The sequence below is a fragment of the Pristis pectinata genome, chromosome 4 (genome assembly GCF_009764475.1).
Source record: "Pristis pectinata isolate sPriPec2 chromosome 4, sPriPec2.1.pri, whole genome shotgun sequence".
NCBI lineage: Eukaryota > Metazoa > Chordata > Chondrichthyes > Rhinopristiformes > Pristidae > Pristis > Pristis pectinata.
Genome location: NC_067408.1, coordinates 2,629,337 through 2,644,486, shown reverse-complemented (window position 1 = coordinate 2,644,486; position 15,150 = coordinate 2,629,337). Strand labels below are relative to the sequence as shown.

The following is a 15,150-nucleotide window of genomic DNA, read 5'->3' as shown; positions in this document are numbered from 1 at the left end:
ATGCACAGGAGGACAGGCAAATGGAATTAGTGGAGATGAGGAGAAAGGTCAGCATGGATGTGGTGGGCCGAACAGCCTGTTTCTGTGCTGTATGAGACTATGGCACGGTTCTATGACTACATTCACCAGTATTGTAAGCAAGGCATTCTCTAAATTAAGTGAATGTGTCTAAAATTTTACCCCATCCCCAAATTACTTGGCTTGAGCCCATCAGTTTTGAAAGTTACCATCCGAGGAAGGAGGAAAGTTGCTCCATCGGATTTTTAATGCAGTGGTGGGACAGGGCCCTTTTGAGCTGCCCTTCAACAACAACTCCACAAAGAGCCTTTAGTCAAATATCCCAAATTGCTGCTGTTTTGGTGGCGTGTAAGGGCCTTGTTGGTCAGAAGTGATCTTAATGTGTTCAGCTGCTTACAATAAGTTTGTGCTTCCACGTTGGCTCAAGTTGTCATCTCCTAGTACCTTGTAACTATTCATTAACTATTTTAATGGGTCTGAAAGCTCAAAATTATGCTAAATTGGTTATTATTGTCACATGTACCAAGGTACAGTGGAAAAGCCTTTGCATGCCATCCATACAGACCATTTCATTACAACAGTGCATTGAGGTAGTACAAGGGAAAACAATGACAGAATGTAGAATAGTGTTACAGTTACAGAGAAAATGCAGTGCAGGCAGACAATAAGGTGCAAGGCCATGACAAGGAAGATTGTGAAGTCAAGAGTCCATCTTGTCATACTACGGGACCGTTCAATAGTCTTATAACATCAGGATAGAAGCTGTCCTTGAGCCTGGTGGTACGTGCTTTCAGGCTTTTGTATTTTCTGCCCAATGCGAGAGGGGAGAAGAGAGAATGTCCCGGGTGGGAGGGATCTTTGATTACGCTGACTGCTTTACTGAGGCAGCGAGAGGTGTAGACAGAGTCACATGTACATCAAAACACACAGTGAAATGCATCTTTGCGTAGAGTGTTCTGGGGGCAGCCCGCAAGTGTCTCCACTCTTCCGGCACCAACATAGCACGCCCACAACTTCCTAACCCATACGTCTTTGGAGTGTGGGAGGAAACCGGAGCACCCGGAGGAAACCCACGCAGACACGGGGAGAACGTACAAACTCTTCACAGACAGTGGCGGGAATTGAACCTGGGTTGCTGGCGCTGTAATAGCGTTACGCTAACCACTACACTACCATGCCTGCCTTCCATGCTGTATGACTCCAGCAGAGTTGAATACCTATGAGAAAAGAGAATAGAAAAACTATTTAAAGGCTTGGATAAAGCAGGTGGACCAGAAGAATAGTGTGGATCGTAGCCACCAATGTTAGTGCTGAATGTGGCCATTCAGTACAATATATTCTGTAATTGTATCAAGCATTCGTAAGTCTAAAACATCTATTTACTTGTATGTGAATTCCCCAGTTCCACAGATCCTCAGAATGGAGATGGAAGAGAGAGGAGAGAGGAAGAGGAGCAGAAGGCTCGATTTTATTCTAAGCCATTGCCACGGTTTTCAGGGTTGGATGCTGTTGGCTGGGTAAGAACTAGGAACATCAGAGCATTCCCTACAGCTCACGGACTTGCTGGGCTCAATCGCACGATCTTGACTGAGTGTTGGTGTTTTCGGTGTCTGACCAATAATAATAAATAACATTACTTTTTTTTTCTCGGGGTTAAGAATATGATAATTAAATAGCTGAATTTGTTTAGGGACGCTGCTCACTCTGGCTCGCATAGAGATACCTGGCAGTTGGGGAGTATATTAGCTGCTTCAACTGGCCAGAGTGGCCCTGTGTTGGGAATGAAGGGTGAAAGTTTGCTACCACTTCTGTTCCCTAACGTGTCAGCACCCCTGCTGGTGAATGCACACGGATCCTGGGTCGGTGCTATCCTTCCCCAAAGTCAGCTTCCCATCTAGACTGTGCAGTTGGACCCTTTGTGGACCTTTCTCTCTGATCCAAACTATAGAATTGCTTCTCCCCTTAGCAATCCACAGTACTTTAGAACCGCTTTGGTGTCAGCACACTGCTCCACTGTCTGATTTGCAATATTCCTCCATAAATCTGTCTTCTTTCAGAATATCTGTGCATGCAGAGGAATTTGAAGTCAAAGCTCACTTTATGAAAGCAAGCCTGTAAGCAAACCAAGATCTGTCCCAATTAATTCCCTTAATGGGTGGTTAATGTTCTCAATGGGATGTTAAACTAACCATGTCTCCTCTCACTCATAAGAGGACAGGATTCCAATTTACTGGGCAGAGGAACTCTCCCCATTATCCTGAGAACAATATTTATCACCTAATCAAGATCCCTGAAACAGTTTGCAGTAAAACTCTGATAATCTGGATTCTGGTGGTGCCGGACCAGCAGATTTTCCAAACTTAGATATCGCTCACTATTAGCCCACTTTCACTTCACTTTTAGATATTAAAAGTAGCATAATTTTTCCACTAAAAGTGATGTTTAAAGGAACCAAAGGGACCTTGGGGTCCAAGGTCCATAGCTCCGTGCAAATGCCTGCACAGGTTGATAGGGTAGTAAAATAAAGAATGCTTATGACATGCTTGCCTGTATCAGTCGAGGCACTGAGTTCAAGAGTCAGGGAATTGTATTGCAGCTTTATAAAACTGGTTAGGCCGCATCCAAAGTATTGTATTCAATTTGGTCGCCCCATTGTAGGAAGGATGCAGAGGCTTTGGAGAGGGTGCCAAAGAGGTTACCAGGATGCTGCCTGGATTAGAGGGCATGTGCTATAAAGAGTTGTATTGTTTTCTGTGGAGTGGCAGAGGTTGAGGGGAGACCTGATAGGAATTTGTAAGATTGTGAGAGGCATAGATAGAGCATCTTTTTCCCAGGGTTGAAATGTCTAATACTAGAGGGCATGCAATTAAGGTGAGAGGGGCAAGTTCAAAGGAAATGCGTGTGGCAAGTTTTTTTTACACAGAGTGGTGGGTGCCTGGAATGCGCTGCCGGGGGGTGGTGGTGGAGGCAGATACAATAGAGGTGTTTGAGGAGCTCTTAGACACATGAATGTGCAGGGAAATGGATTTTATGCAGGCTTTTAATTACTAGTTTAATTAATTTGGCACATCATGGGCCAAAAGGACTGTTCCTGTGCTGTCCTGTTCTGTGGAGCACAGGAACAGGGCCCCTGGTGAATTAAAGGGAGCGCAGGAACTGCGGCTGGACTAGTTAAAGGTGGCAGGTTCACCTCCCTGAAAGGTCAATTTATGTCCCACCCACAATCATTGGATCAGTTTTTGCAGTGCGATCTTTGCAGGATTCATGTTCTACCCTGGTAATAATAATCAGTGCCTTGCCCCATCCACGAGACAGTGTGTACAGGTAGCACCACTGCAGCTCCACGTGGGTCCCATGCATTATGTTGCCCCGCTGCCCTGAAGCAGCCTTGCTAACTGTGTTTCCTCCCCCTGCCTTCCAGGGTGCTGCTGCCGTGATGCTTTTACAGTTTGTCAGACACCTGCATCGCCAGTTCTGTCACCACAACGGGCCCCAAGAGAGTGATGTGGGCTTGCGTCTCTGTCTCCCAGACTTCGTTGCTTCCACACTGACGCCAGACAGAATCAGTAAGTTTACTTTTTATTCGATGTACATCGGTCCTGAAGGTGACATTGATAAGGATGTGTGCACAGCTTGTCCAGATTCTGTATGAGGCAACTTAAAAAAATGCTTTGGCTCTCTGTATGCAAGAGGTAGAAATTATCTTGTGTTTCCTCCTAATTTTCCTGCAACCCCAAAGAGTGCTTTCTGCTGCTGAGGAAACACAAGAGACTGCAGAACCTGGAATCTGGAGCAACACACAAGATGCTGGAGGAACTCAGCAGGTCAGGCAAATGGACAATTGATATTTTGGGTCGAGGACCCTTCACCAGTCCGGATGAAGGTCTCGATCTGTGAAACGTCGACTGTCCATTTCCCTCCACAGTTGCTGCCCGACGCCGCTGAGTTCCTCCAGCATCTTGTATGTTGGATTAGAGAGGATGTTTCCTCTAGTGGGAGAATCTAGAGCTGGGGAGTCACTGTGTTGAAAGCAAGGGGTCACAGAGAAGAGACTTTTTTTCCTCAGGATCATGAGTCTTTGGAAACTCTCTTAAAGGCTGCTGAAAACGTAGCCTATAAATATCTTTAAGGCAAAGATAGATACCTTGATAAGCAAGAAGGTGAAAGGTTACCAGGGGTAAGTGGGAATGCAGAGTTTAGGTTACAATTAGATCAGCCATTAAATGGCAGGGGCAGGCTCGAGGGGCCGAGTGGCCTACTCCTATAACGAGTATGTTCATAGGTTGTGTTGGGGTAGATGGATGATTATTTGAATTAGAATGAGGTTTTATTATCACTGACATATGATGTGAAATAGTTATTTTGTGGCAGCAGTACAGTGCAAGACATAACTTAATAAATCTTGTCCTTTCCTACATTATTTCTCCTTGTTACCTGTTCCCTCTCAACCCACCCCTTTCTCTTCCCTTCCCTTCCCCCCCAAATTGTTTTGCTTTCTGTGGTAGAGTTCAGACCGGTGCATTCTGCCTCATGGTGTGGGCTCCGATGCGATCAGCAGCTCAGCGGTTCCGACTTCAGCACTGGCAGGATCCTCCCCTCCAGCAGATGACACAGCAGTGCTCTTTAAGATTGGGCAGGAGAATTTTGAAAATGTTGAACAAGGTACAAGTCTTAGGAACAAAAATCTCACGGAATTCTCTCTGACACTTGGTTGTTGAAAGTAATTACTTATCTCACAGTACAAGATCGTTTGTCAGATGTAATTGGACATTGCTCTATGGGGACAGGCAAGGAGAGAAGACTAACTAGTCAATCACTAATATATGATGTGAAATTTGTTATTTTGTGGCAGCAGTCCAGTGCAAAGACATAAAATTACTACAAATTACAAAATAAAGTGTAAACTAAAGGAATAATGTGGTTGGGTTCATGGACTGTTCAGAAACGTGATGGCGGACGGGAAGAAGCTGTTCCTGAATCGTTGAATGAGGGTCTTCAGGCTCCTGTACCTCCTCCCCGATGGTAGTTACGAGAAGTGGGCATGTCCCGGATGGTGAGGGTCCTTAGTGATGGATGCCGCCTTGAGGCACCGATGGTGGGGAGGGTTGTGCCCATGGTAGAGCTAGCTGAGGTCTACAACCCTCTGCAACCTCTTGCAATCCTGTGCATTGGAGCCTCTGTACCAGGTGGTGACACAACCAGTCAGAATGCTCTCTGCTGTACATCCATAGAAATTTGTAAAGAGTCTTGGTGACTTATCAGAAGGTTAAAAAAAGAGAGACAGTTTTGGGAGGGAAATCAGTGTAAAGGTCTAAGCAGGTGACTAAAGTTGGGGGATGTACAAAAGGGATCAGAATTTGATGTTCCAGGGTGCTCTAGGACTACAGGAGGTTAAAGAGATCAGAAGAGGTGGGATTCTGAAGGAATTTGCAAATGGGGATAAAAATGTTTAAAATCAAGAATCACTACATAGCAACACCATCATTTGTAGTGATTTTGTCAGAAAAAGGAATGGCAGAGTGGCGCAGCAGGTAGAGCCGTTGCCTCACAGCTCCAGAGACCCGGGTTCGATCCTGACCTCTAGCGCTATCAACGTTACCGGAAACCAAAACACCCTGGGGAAACCCACGCTGTCTTTGCACGTTTCCCTGTGACCGGGTGGGTTTCCCCAGAGTGCTCTGGTTTCTGGTGATGTTAATAGCGGCAGGATGATTGATGGAGGTTGAGCAGAAATGGAGCTTCTCTCTCTGGCGTGTGGGTTGGTAGGTTAATTGGCCGTTGTAAATTACTTCTAGTGTATAGGTGAGGGGTAGAATCTTGGGGAAGAATAAAGTGGGATTAGTGCAAAGAGGTGCCTAATGGTCAGTGGGTCAAAGGGCTGTGCCTGTGGTGTTTGACTCAATGGCTCTAGAATAGCCCAGACAGGCTCCCTGCAACCATGTATTGCCCAAGTGTGGACCTTCTGCATCCACACCAGGTTATTTTACTGTCCCAGAGCTCCCCTTAATCCAAGGCCCCGAGTGGGTACAGGTCTGCAACATTGCAATAGAGGAGCCTTTGACAGCCAGCAAAGACCTGCCCAGGTTTTATTATTAACTATTAAAAATGAAGCACTGGAAGATGTTCAAAGTTTTTAAGTTGGGTTTGGGAGGTGCTTTTGAAGTTTGGCATCCCACCACAATCCATCCTACGTTAGACTATTGCTTATTGACTACAGCTCCCCCTTCAATACTGTAAATCCAAGCAAACTCATCACCAAACTCCGAGACCTGGGACTCAACACCTCCCTCTGCAACTGGATCCTTGACTTTCTGACCAACAGACTGCAATCAGTGAGGATAGGCAGCAACATCTTCAGCCCCTCTACTCTACTCCCTATACATTCACGACTGTGTGGCCAGATTCTGCTCTAACTCCATCTACAAGTTTGCAGATGATACCACCGTAGTGGGCCGTATCTCAAATAATGATGGGTCAGAGTACAGGAAGGAGATAGAGAGCTTAGTGGAATGGTGTCATGACAACAACCTTTCCCTCAATGTCAGCAAAACAAAAGAGCTGGTCATTGACTTTAGGAAAGGGGGCGGTGTACATGCACCTGTCTACATCAATGGTGCTGAGGTCAAGAGGGTTGAGAACTTCAAGATCCTTGGAGTGAACATCAATAGCCTGTCTTAGTCCAACCACATAGATGCCACAGCCAAGAAGGCTCACCAGTGCCTCTGCTTCCTCAGGAGGCGAAAGAAATTTGGCATGTCCCCTTTGACACTCACCAACTTGTATCGATGCACCATAGAAAGCATCCTCTCTGGATGCATCACATCTTGGTATGGCAATTGCTCTGCCCAGGACCACAAGAAACTGCAGAGAGTTGTGGACACAGCTCAGCACGTCACAGAAACCAGCCTCCCCTCCATGGACTCTGTCTATGCCTCTCGCTGCCTTAATGAAGCAGCCAGCATAATCAAAGACCCCACCCACCCATCAGGCAGAAGATACAGGAGCCTGAGGGCACGTACCACCAGGCTCAAGGACAGCTTCTAACCCACGGTGATAAGACCATTGAACATTTCCCTTATACGATGAGATGGACTCTTGACCTCACAATCTACCTTGTTATGACCTTGCACCTTATTATTGTCTACCTGCAATACACTTCCCTGTAGCTGTGACACTTCACTCTGTACTCCGTTACTGTTTTTACCTGTACTACCTCAATGCACTGTATAATGAAATGATCTGTACGGTCGGTATGCAAGACAAGTTTTTCACTGTACCTCGGTACAAGTGACAATAATAAACCAATACCAACCTGTAGGTGGTACTCGTGGTAGCTGTAGTTTGCTGGTGGTGAGGGGACTGATATTTAACATATGGATAGACTACAGTTTGAGTGGGTTGCTTTATCCTGAGTGACATCCCCAATCCACGCAATTGGAGTATGTCCCATCACAGTACTGACATGCCTGTAGAAAAAGGAGGCAGACAATTGCACATTCTCTTGGTAATTGGTTTATTATTGTCACGTGTACTGAGATGCAGTGAAAAGCTTTTCTCTGTGTGCCATCCAAACTGATCATGCTCATTGAGGGAGTAGAAAGAAAATAATGCAGAACAAAGTGTTACAGTTACAGAAGAGTGCAGTGCAGGCAGACAATAAGGTGCATGGCCCATGACTAAGTTGATCGAGAGATCAAGAGTTCACCTTTATCTTATAACAGTGGGATAAAAGCTGTCCTTGAGCCTGGTGGTATGTGTTCTCAAGCTTTTGTATCTTCTGCCTGTTGGGAGGGGGGAGAAGAGCGGATGTCCGGCATTGGAAGGGTCCCTGATTGTGTCGGCTGCTTTCCTGAGGCAGTGGAAAGTGTAGATGGAGCCAATGGAAGGGAGGGACTGGATGCACTGGACTGCGTTCGTTACTCTGCAGTTTCTTGCGGTCTGGGGCAGAGCAGTTGCCATACCAAGCTGTGACATATCCGGATAGGATGCTTTCTGTGGTGCTTCTGTAAAAACTGGTGAGAGTCATTGGGGGATCTTGTTACGGAACGTTACAGAAGGTCATTCAGCCTATTGAACCCGTGCTGGGATAACCTGCCAGCATTTTTTGGGATATTGTTTCCTTCCAACATTTGCCGATCCTTTTGGTGAGAGATTTTGTGCCTTTAATACGGATCTCCCATGTGTTGCAGATGACCCACTGTTTATGGAGAGTGCACAACGCTCAGACTACAGTGTAACGGATGGGAGCAGTCGGCAACTACATCCCCAGGTAACCATAGGGGGTGGGGGAGGAAGAGACGGTATGTTGTTTTGCACAGAATGACCCAGTAGTCATCCCGGTTTATAATGGAATCAGCAGTCATCTGTAGTTATAATAAGTCAGAAGAGAACTGCAGCTGTGTAAAACTTTGGTTAGGCCACACTTGGAGTATTGTGTGCAGTTCTGGTCGCCCCATTACAGGAAGGATGTGGAGTCTTTGGAAAGACGGCAGAAGAGTTTCACTGGATATTGCCTGGGTTGAAGTGTATTGAGCCATAAGAAGAGGTTGGACAAACTTGGATTGGGTTTTCTCTGGATTGTCAGAGGCTGAGGGGCGATCTGATGTATAAAATTAAAGAGGCATACGTAGTCAGAATCTTTCCTAGAGTAGAAATGTCAAATATTAGAGGGTATAGCTTTAAGGTGAGAAGGGGAAAGTTTAAAGATTTAAGTGGCAGAGGGTGGTAGGTGCTTGGAAGATGCAGCCAGGGGAAACGGTGGAGGCAGAACAATAGCATTGTTTAAGAGGCATTTAGACAGACACATGAACAGTAGGGAATGGGGAGATATGGATCATGTGTAGTCATTTGTAATGGCAGAAATGGGGCAGCTGCTGGCACACAGCTTCCACAAACATCAATGTGATCACCAGATTCGTAGGATTATTTGGGGGTGAATGTTGGCCAGGGCGTTGGGAAGGCCTGGTCTGTCCTTTAAAGTGGCTCGTGACGTCGTTGAGTTGAAGGGGCTACGGTTTAATGTCTCATTGGTCAGTGCTGCAAATAATAGCCAAGTTTGTTTGCTTGCCTAGTATCTGGAGTGGTGCTTGCACCTCTGACTTGGAGGTGAGAGAGTCGACTACTGTGCCGCAGTTAGCATGGATAAAGTACTTTAGATCAGGTGGATTTGAGACTGTTGCACTTGTCGCTTGCATTGTTCAGAGCCCCCAGTTTTCAAGCACCTGCTTTGACCTCTCTGTCGGCTCCGAAAGCATCTCATTAGCAAAGTGTTTCAAGCTGATTTCGATGCATTTGGGTGCTTCCACCCTCTCTGGTGATTTAGTTCTATGTTTAGACCACGTGGAGCCATTAGAGTCAAGTCACTGTTTCCTGCTGTTTTCCTGTCTGTTGATACAGAGGGAGGGACCCAACTCAGAAGAAGCTTTAAACCAAGCCACTTCCGACCTGCAAGGGACTACAGAGTCCAGCATTTCTTCCATATTAAATATTATTGGTAAGTGAACAAAATCCCTAATTTGCAGACACAAGAGAGTGCAGATGCTGGCATCAGGAGCAACAAACAAGATGCTGGAAGGACTCAGATGGTCAGGCAGCAACTGTGGAGGGAAATGGACAGTCAACGCTTCAGATTGAGACCCTTCCATTTCCCTCCACAGATGCTGCCTGACCCGCTAAGTTCCTCCATTATCTTCGGTGCTCCTAAATCTCTAATTTGTCATGACTTGGGCATCTAAAGAGTCCCCACCAGCAGCATGGTGGGAGTTTCTTTACCACACAACCACAACAGTTCAAGAACAGCTCACCACCAAGTTCTCAAGGACCATTAGGGACAGACCCATGTCCCAATGAGTACCCACCAGCCATTCAACTGTAGGAGGCATTCCAATAAACGGCCCTGTCCTCATATAATAACCAACCACAGAGTTGTACAGCACGGAAACAGGCCTTTCGGCCCAACTGGTCCATGCTGACCAAAATGCTCATCTAAGCTGCGTTTGGCCCAAATCCCTCTAAACCTTTCCTATCCATGTACTTGTCCAAGTATCTTTTAAATGTTGTTAATGTACCTGCCTCACCCACTTCCTCTGGCAGCTTGTTCCATATACTCACCACTCTCTAGGTGAAAAAGTTGCCCCTCAGTTTCGTATTAAATCTCTCCCCTCTCACGTTAAACCTGCGTCCTCTAGTTCTTGATTCCCCAGCCTTGGAAAAAAGACAGTGAATTCACCCTATCTGTGCCCCTCATGATATTATGCACCTCTATAAGATCACCCCTCAGTCTCCTACGCTCCAGTGAATAAAGTCCTAGTCTGTCCAACCTCCCTCTATAACTCAGTTCCTTGAATTCTGGCAATATCCTCAAATCTTTACTGTACTCTTTCCAACTCAAAGGCATCTATCCTACAGCAGGGTGACCGAAACTGAACACAATATTCCAAATGCGGCCTCGCCAACTGCAATGTGTGGTCTCTTCAATAAAACAGCTCATTGTGGTTTACACTTTAAAATGGGTGCATTTACTGGAATGTGCTAATTATTACCCACCCATTCAGGGTCCTTGCACCTCAGTATCAATGTTCCCTGTGTCTTTCTATTAAATCTCTCAAATAGGGATTGAAAATATAAGAGCTAAAGATGACGACATGGCTTTCTCCTGCTTCATGATGGCAGCCCGGCAAGGCTACAGCAAGGCCCAGTACAACGTCGGAGTGTGCTACGAACTGGGGAGAGGCACAGCCAAAGACATTGAGAAGGTAAGGATCTGAGTCAACGAGACCGTGTACTTGACATGTGCTAATATCTGTGTCATATTTCCTTTCGCTTCCTTGGCCTTTGCATGTTATCTCCTGGGTCAGGGGTTCGAATGTACCCCTCAAGCTGGCAAGTCCCCACCAAGTACCAAGGGAGTGCGGCTCACTGCATTTTAGATAGAACCATAGAACACTACAGCACAGAAAACAGGCTATTTGGCCCTTCTTAGTCTGTGCCCGAAACTTTATTCCGCTAGTCCCATTGACTTACACCCAGTCCATAACCCTCCAGACCTCTCCCGTCCATGTATCTATCCAATTTATTCTTAAAACTTAAGAATGAGCCCGCATTTACCATGTCAGATGGCAGCCCAGTCCACACTCCCACCACTCTCTGAGTGAAGGAGTTCCCCCTAATGTTCCCCCTAAATCTTTCCCCTTAAATCCATGTGCTCTTGTACTTATCTCTCCTAATCTAGGTAGAAATAGCCTACTCGCATTTACTCTGTCTGTACCCCTTATGATTTTGTAAACCTCTATCAAATCTCCCCTCATTCTTCTACACTGTTAAAACCAAGACTGCTGTGCTCTAGGTGGACGTTAATGATCTGGCAGTACTGTCTGAACAACATGCAGGAAGTTCTCCCAGTGGTCTCACCAACTCTCTCATTGCCTAGCAAATTCCTCAGCAAAAAATGTTTCAAACATATTCACCTGAGGTGATTGTACTCAAAGTAAACCCTTGAACTGTTAACTGTTTTATGTTTTTAACGTGTTTTATACATGGGGCAGTGCCTGGTTTGTTGCATCTAATTCTGTTGGCTCTCCTCTCCCCTGCCTTGTGCCTAGGCTGCCCTGTACTATAGTCAGGCAGCTACTCAAGGGACATGCCATGGCTCAGTACCGCTGGGCCAGGTATTTTGTTGGAGGTCAAGCCAGGAAGGGATGTCACAGATGCCCCAAAGAGCCGTTGAGCAGTTCGAAAAGGCGGGGAAGTCTGGACTCAGAGAGGTAAGTGGTTTATCATTTATGAGTACATTGGTTTCATGCTAAAAGATAAAATGCAATGTAATTCCATTCCCTTTCTCCCCTCTGCACCCCTCTCTGTCAAAGGCACTGAAGTAATAACGTGCTGTGATGCACTCCTCCCTTGCTGGCAAGCTGTTTGGCCATCTGAGAGACCTAATCACACAAGGTCCATGCCTCACTGGGAAGTACTTGCCACAAGCTCCCCTCTCTGCTGTCCAGTCCTGGTCTGTAAACTTCCATAGAAAATTCCCCCAAGGCAAGAAATTCTTCACCCTCACTCCCATACGATGAGATGGACTATGACTCTCACGATCTACCTTGTTGTGACCTTGCACATTATTGCACTGCACTTTCTCTGTAGATTTGACAATTTACTCTGTACTGTTATTGTTTTTAACTGTACTACCTCGATGCACTCTGTACTAACTCAATGTAACTGTACTGTGTAAGGAATTGACCCTGTACGATCGGTTTGCAAGACAAGTTTTTCACTGGACCTCGGTACAAGTGACAATAATAAACCAATACCAGTGCAGTGCTGAGGAAGAGCTGCGAGATTACAGATGCTGGCTTTTGAATGAGCTAGATAGAGGCACAAAACTGGTCTGGTTCGACTCTCCCCATGAAAAACCGTTCATCTAGTGATTGTCAGCTCGCTGCGTGAGATCATCAGAAGGGCAGGCAGACAGTCCTGTGTCCCTGTGAAACGGTGACTACACTTCAGGAGAACTTAATTGACTGTGGACATAACTTTTGGGATATTCCCCTGTTGTGAGAGGCAGCAGAGAAATGAAAGCTCTCTTGCAACCACCAGAGAGGAATAACACAGAACACTACAGCACAGGAAATAGGCTCTTCGGCCCACGATGAGTGTGCTTGGCATGATGCCAATCGAAACTAATTCCATCTGTCTGCATGTGGTCTCTATCCCTCCATTCCCTGCCTGTTCATGTGCCTCTATAAATGCCTCTTAAACGACTCTCATATCTGCCTCCACCAGCACCCCAGGCAACACATTTCAGGCACCCACCACTCTCTGTAAAAAAAAACTTGCCCCGCACATCCCCTTTGAACTTTCCCCCGCTCACCTTAAATGCATGCCTCTGGTATTAGACAGTTCCACCCCTGTGGGTAAAAGACCCTATCTATGCATCTCATAATTTTATAAGCTTCTCTCGGGTCTCCCCTCGGCCTCCAACACTCCAAAGTTTGTCCAAGCTCTGCTTATAGCTCATATTCTTCAGTCCAGGTAATATCCTGGTGAAACCTCTTCTACACCCTGTCCATCCTTCCTGTAATGCTGCAACCAGAACTGCACACAATTCTCCAAATGAGGCGCAACCAAAGTTTTGTACAGCCGCAACATGACTTCCTGACTTTTATACTCAACACCCCGACCAATAACAGTGAGAGATGAAAGATCCCAAGTGGGGGAAAGGTGGGGGGAATGAGTAATGCCTCTGAAAGCAATGGGTGCCCCTATTCAGCAGGTAACCTGTCCTCTCATTATTCCAGGCACAAGCGTACCTCGGAGTGTTCTATACCAACGAGCCCCACCAAGATCCGCAGCAAGCTGTCAGGTATTTCACCATGGCATCGAGAAATGGGGGTAAGTTGACTGACATTTCAATAGGGTTAGGTGAACAGTGCTTTCTGAATACATGGAGACACGAGAGAGACCACAGATGCTGGAATCTGGAGCAACAAACAATCTGCTGGAGGAACTCAGTGGGTCGAGCAGCATCTGTGGAGGGAAATGACAGTCGACGTTTTAGGTTGAGACCCTTCATTTGGACTTGGATGAAGGGTCTTGACCTGAAACGTCGACTATCCACTTCCCTCCACAGATGCTGCCTGACCCGCTGAGTTCCTCCAGCAGATTGTTTGTTGCTCTGTACTGAATACATTACTGAGTACTGAAATAAAAACTGGAAATGGTCGGCATGTGTGGAGATCCTTTGTCAGAACTGTGACAGAAAGATATAAAAAGGTAAATTTAAATTGCAAGAAGGTGGCTGGAAAGATGGATCAGATGGAGGAAGTATCTGTGGTAGAGCAAGAACAGGGTTGCCGTGTGGTTGAGTTGTAGGAATGAGTTAATGAGGGGAATGAGAGAGTGATAATACATAAAAGTGTAACGTGCAGGGCTGTGGGACCTGTGATCCACTATCACAGATGGATGCTTTGAAACAGAAATGGCCAGATCAGTTACCCAAAGTTGGAGAATTTGATATTGAGTCCAGAATGCACCCAATCAGAAAGTGAGGTGTTGTTCCTCAAGCTTTTGTTGGGCTTTGTAACATTACAGGAGGTCACAGGACTGATATGTCAGTGTGGGATGGGGGAATTAAGTGTTAGGCAATGGGAAGCTCAGGGTCGCTCCTGTGGACTGAATGAAGGTGTTCCATAAAGTGGTCACCCAGTCTGAGTTTGGTTCCTCCGATGCAGGAGAGACCACCGCTGTGAACACTGAGTGAAGTACACGAGATTGGAAGTACAAGTGAATCACTGCTCCACCTGGAAGGATTGTTTGGGTCCTTGGATGGTGTGCGGGGGAGAGTGGAGAGGACAGGTGTAACATCTCCTGTGGTTGCGTAGGGAATGCCGTAGGACTGGGAGTGGCTGCTGGGGATGAAAAGGAGTTCCAGTTTATCTGTCAGGAATTGCCTGAACTTAGGGTCTCTCAATCCACACCTCGAGTTTTGCTTGCAGTGGCACATTCCAGTGATTTCTGGGAACAATATACTTGCTGATTAAAGGGGGAGAGAGAGGAAAAACTACTTCCTCTCTTGGGGAGGGTCATTAAATAAGCATAACCTTTAAAATTAGAGCCAGTTTGTTACTGAGTTAATGTCAACCACCCATTTACACCAATCCAACCTTGTCCCATTTTATCTTTCCCACATTGGGGTTGGCGCGGACTCGGGCCGGAAGGGCCTGGTAGCACACTGTAAATAAAATTTTAAAAAAAAAAACTCCCCTCCTGCCCACCCACCCACCGCCCCCACCCCCCAACCCCCACCCAGATTCTACCCCTCACCCACACACCAGGAGCAATTTACAACAGCCAGTTAGCCCGCCGACCCAAACATCTTAAGGTCTTAAGGATGTAGGACGAAACCAGAGCACCAGGGGAAACCCACACAAGCCACAGGGAGAACGTGCAAACTCCACACAGACAGCGCCAGAGGTCGGAATCGAACCCGGGTCTCTGGCGCTGTAATGCAGCGGCTCTACCCGCTGTGCCACCTCTGCTCCTGTAGCCTTCTCATGGAGTCATACAGCATGGAAGCAGGCCATTTGGCCCAACTGGTCCATGCCAAACCTATCAACTATGCATTGCTGCTGATTT

At 46.4% G+C, this 15,150-nt stretch overlaps 1 protein-coding gene across 1 annotated transcript in view; it reads left to right on the top strand.

Annotated features, from left to right (window-relative positions):
• Positions 1-15,150, top strand: part of dele1 (DAP3 binding cell death enhancer 1) — a 34,082-nt gene that overhangs the window by 13,597 nt on the left and 5,335 nt on the right. Inside the window, exons 3-10 of the mRNA XM_052013510.1 lie at positions 1,421-1,535; positions 3,440-3,664; positions 4,524-4,680; positions 8,208-8,287; positions 9,415-9,511; positions 10,630-10,772; positions 11,619-11,780; positions 13,314-13,407. Coding sequence (XP_051869470.1) covers positions 1,421-1,535; positions 3,440-3,664; positions 4,524-4,680; positions 8,208-8,287; positions 9,415-9,511; positions 10,630-10,772; positions 11,619-11,780; positions 13,314-13,407 — 1,073 coding nt within the window. The remainder of the gene's footprint in view (positions 1-1,420; positions 1,536-3,439; positions 3,665-4,523; positions 4,681-8,207; positions 8,288-9,414; positions 9,512-10,629; positions 10,773-11,618; positions 11,781-13,313; positions 13,408-15,150) is intronic.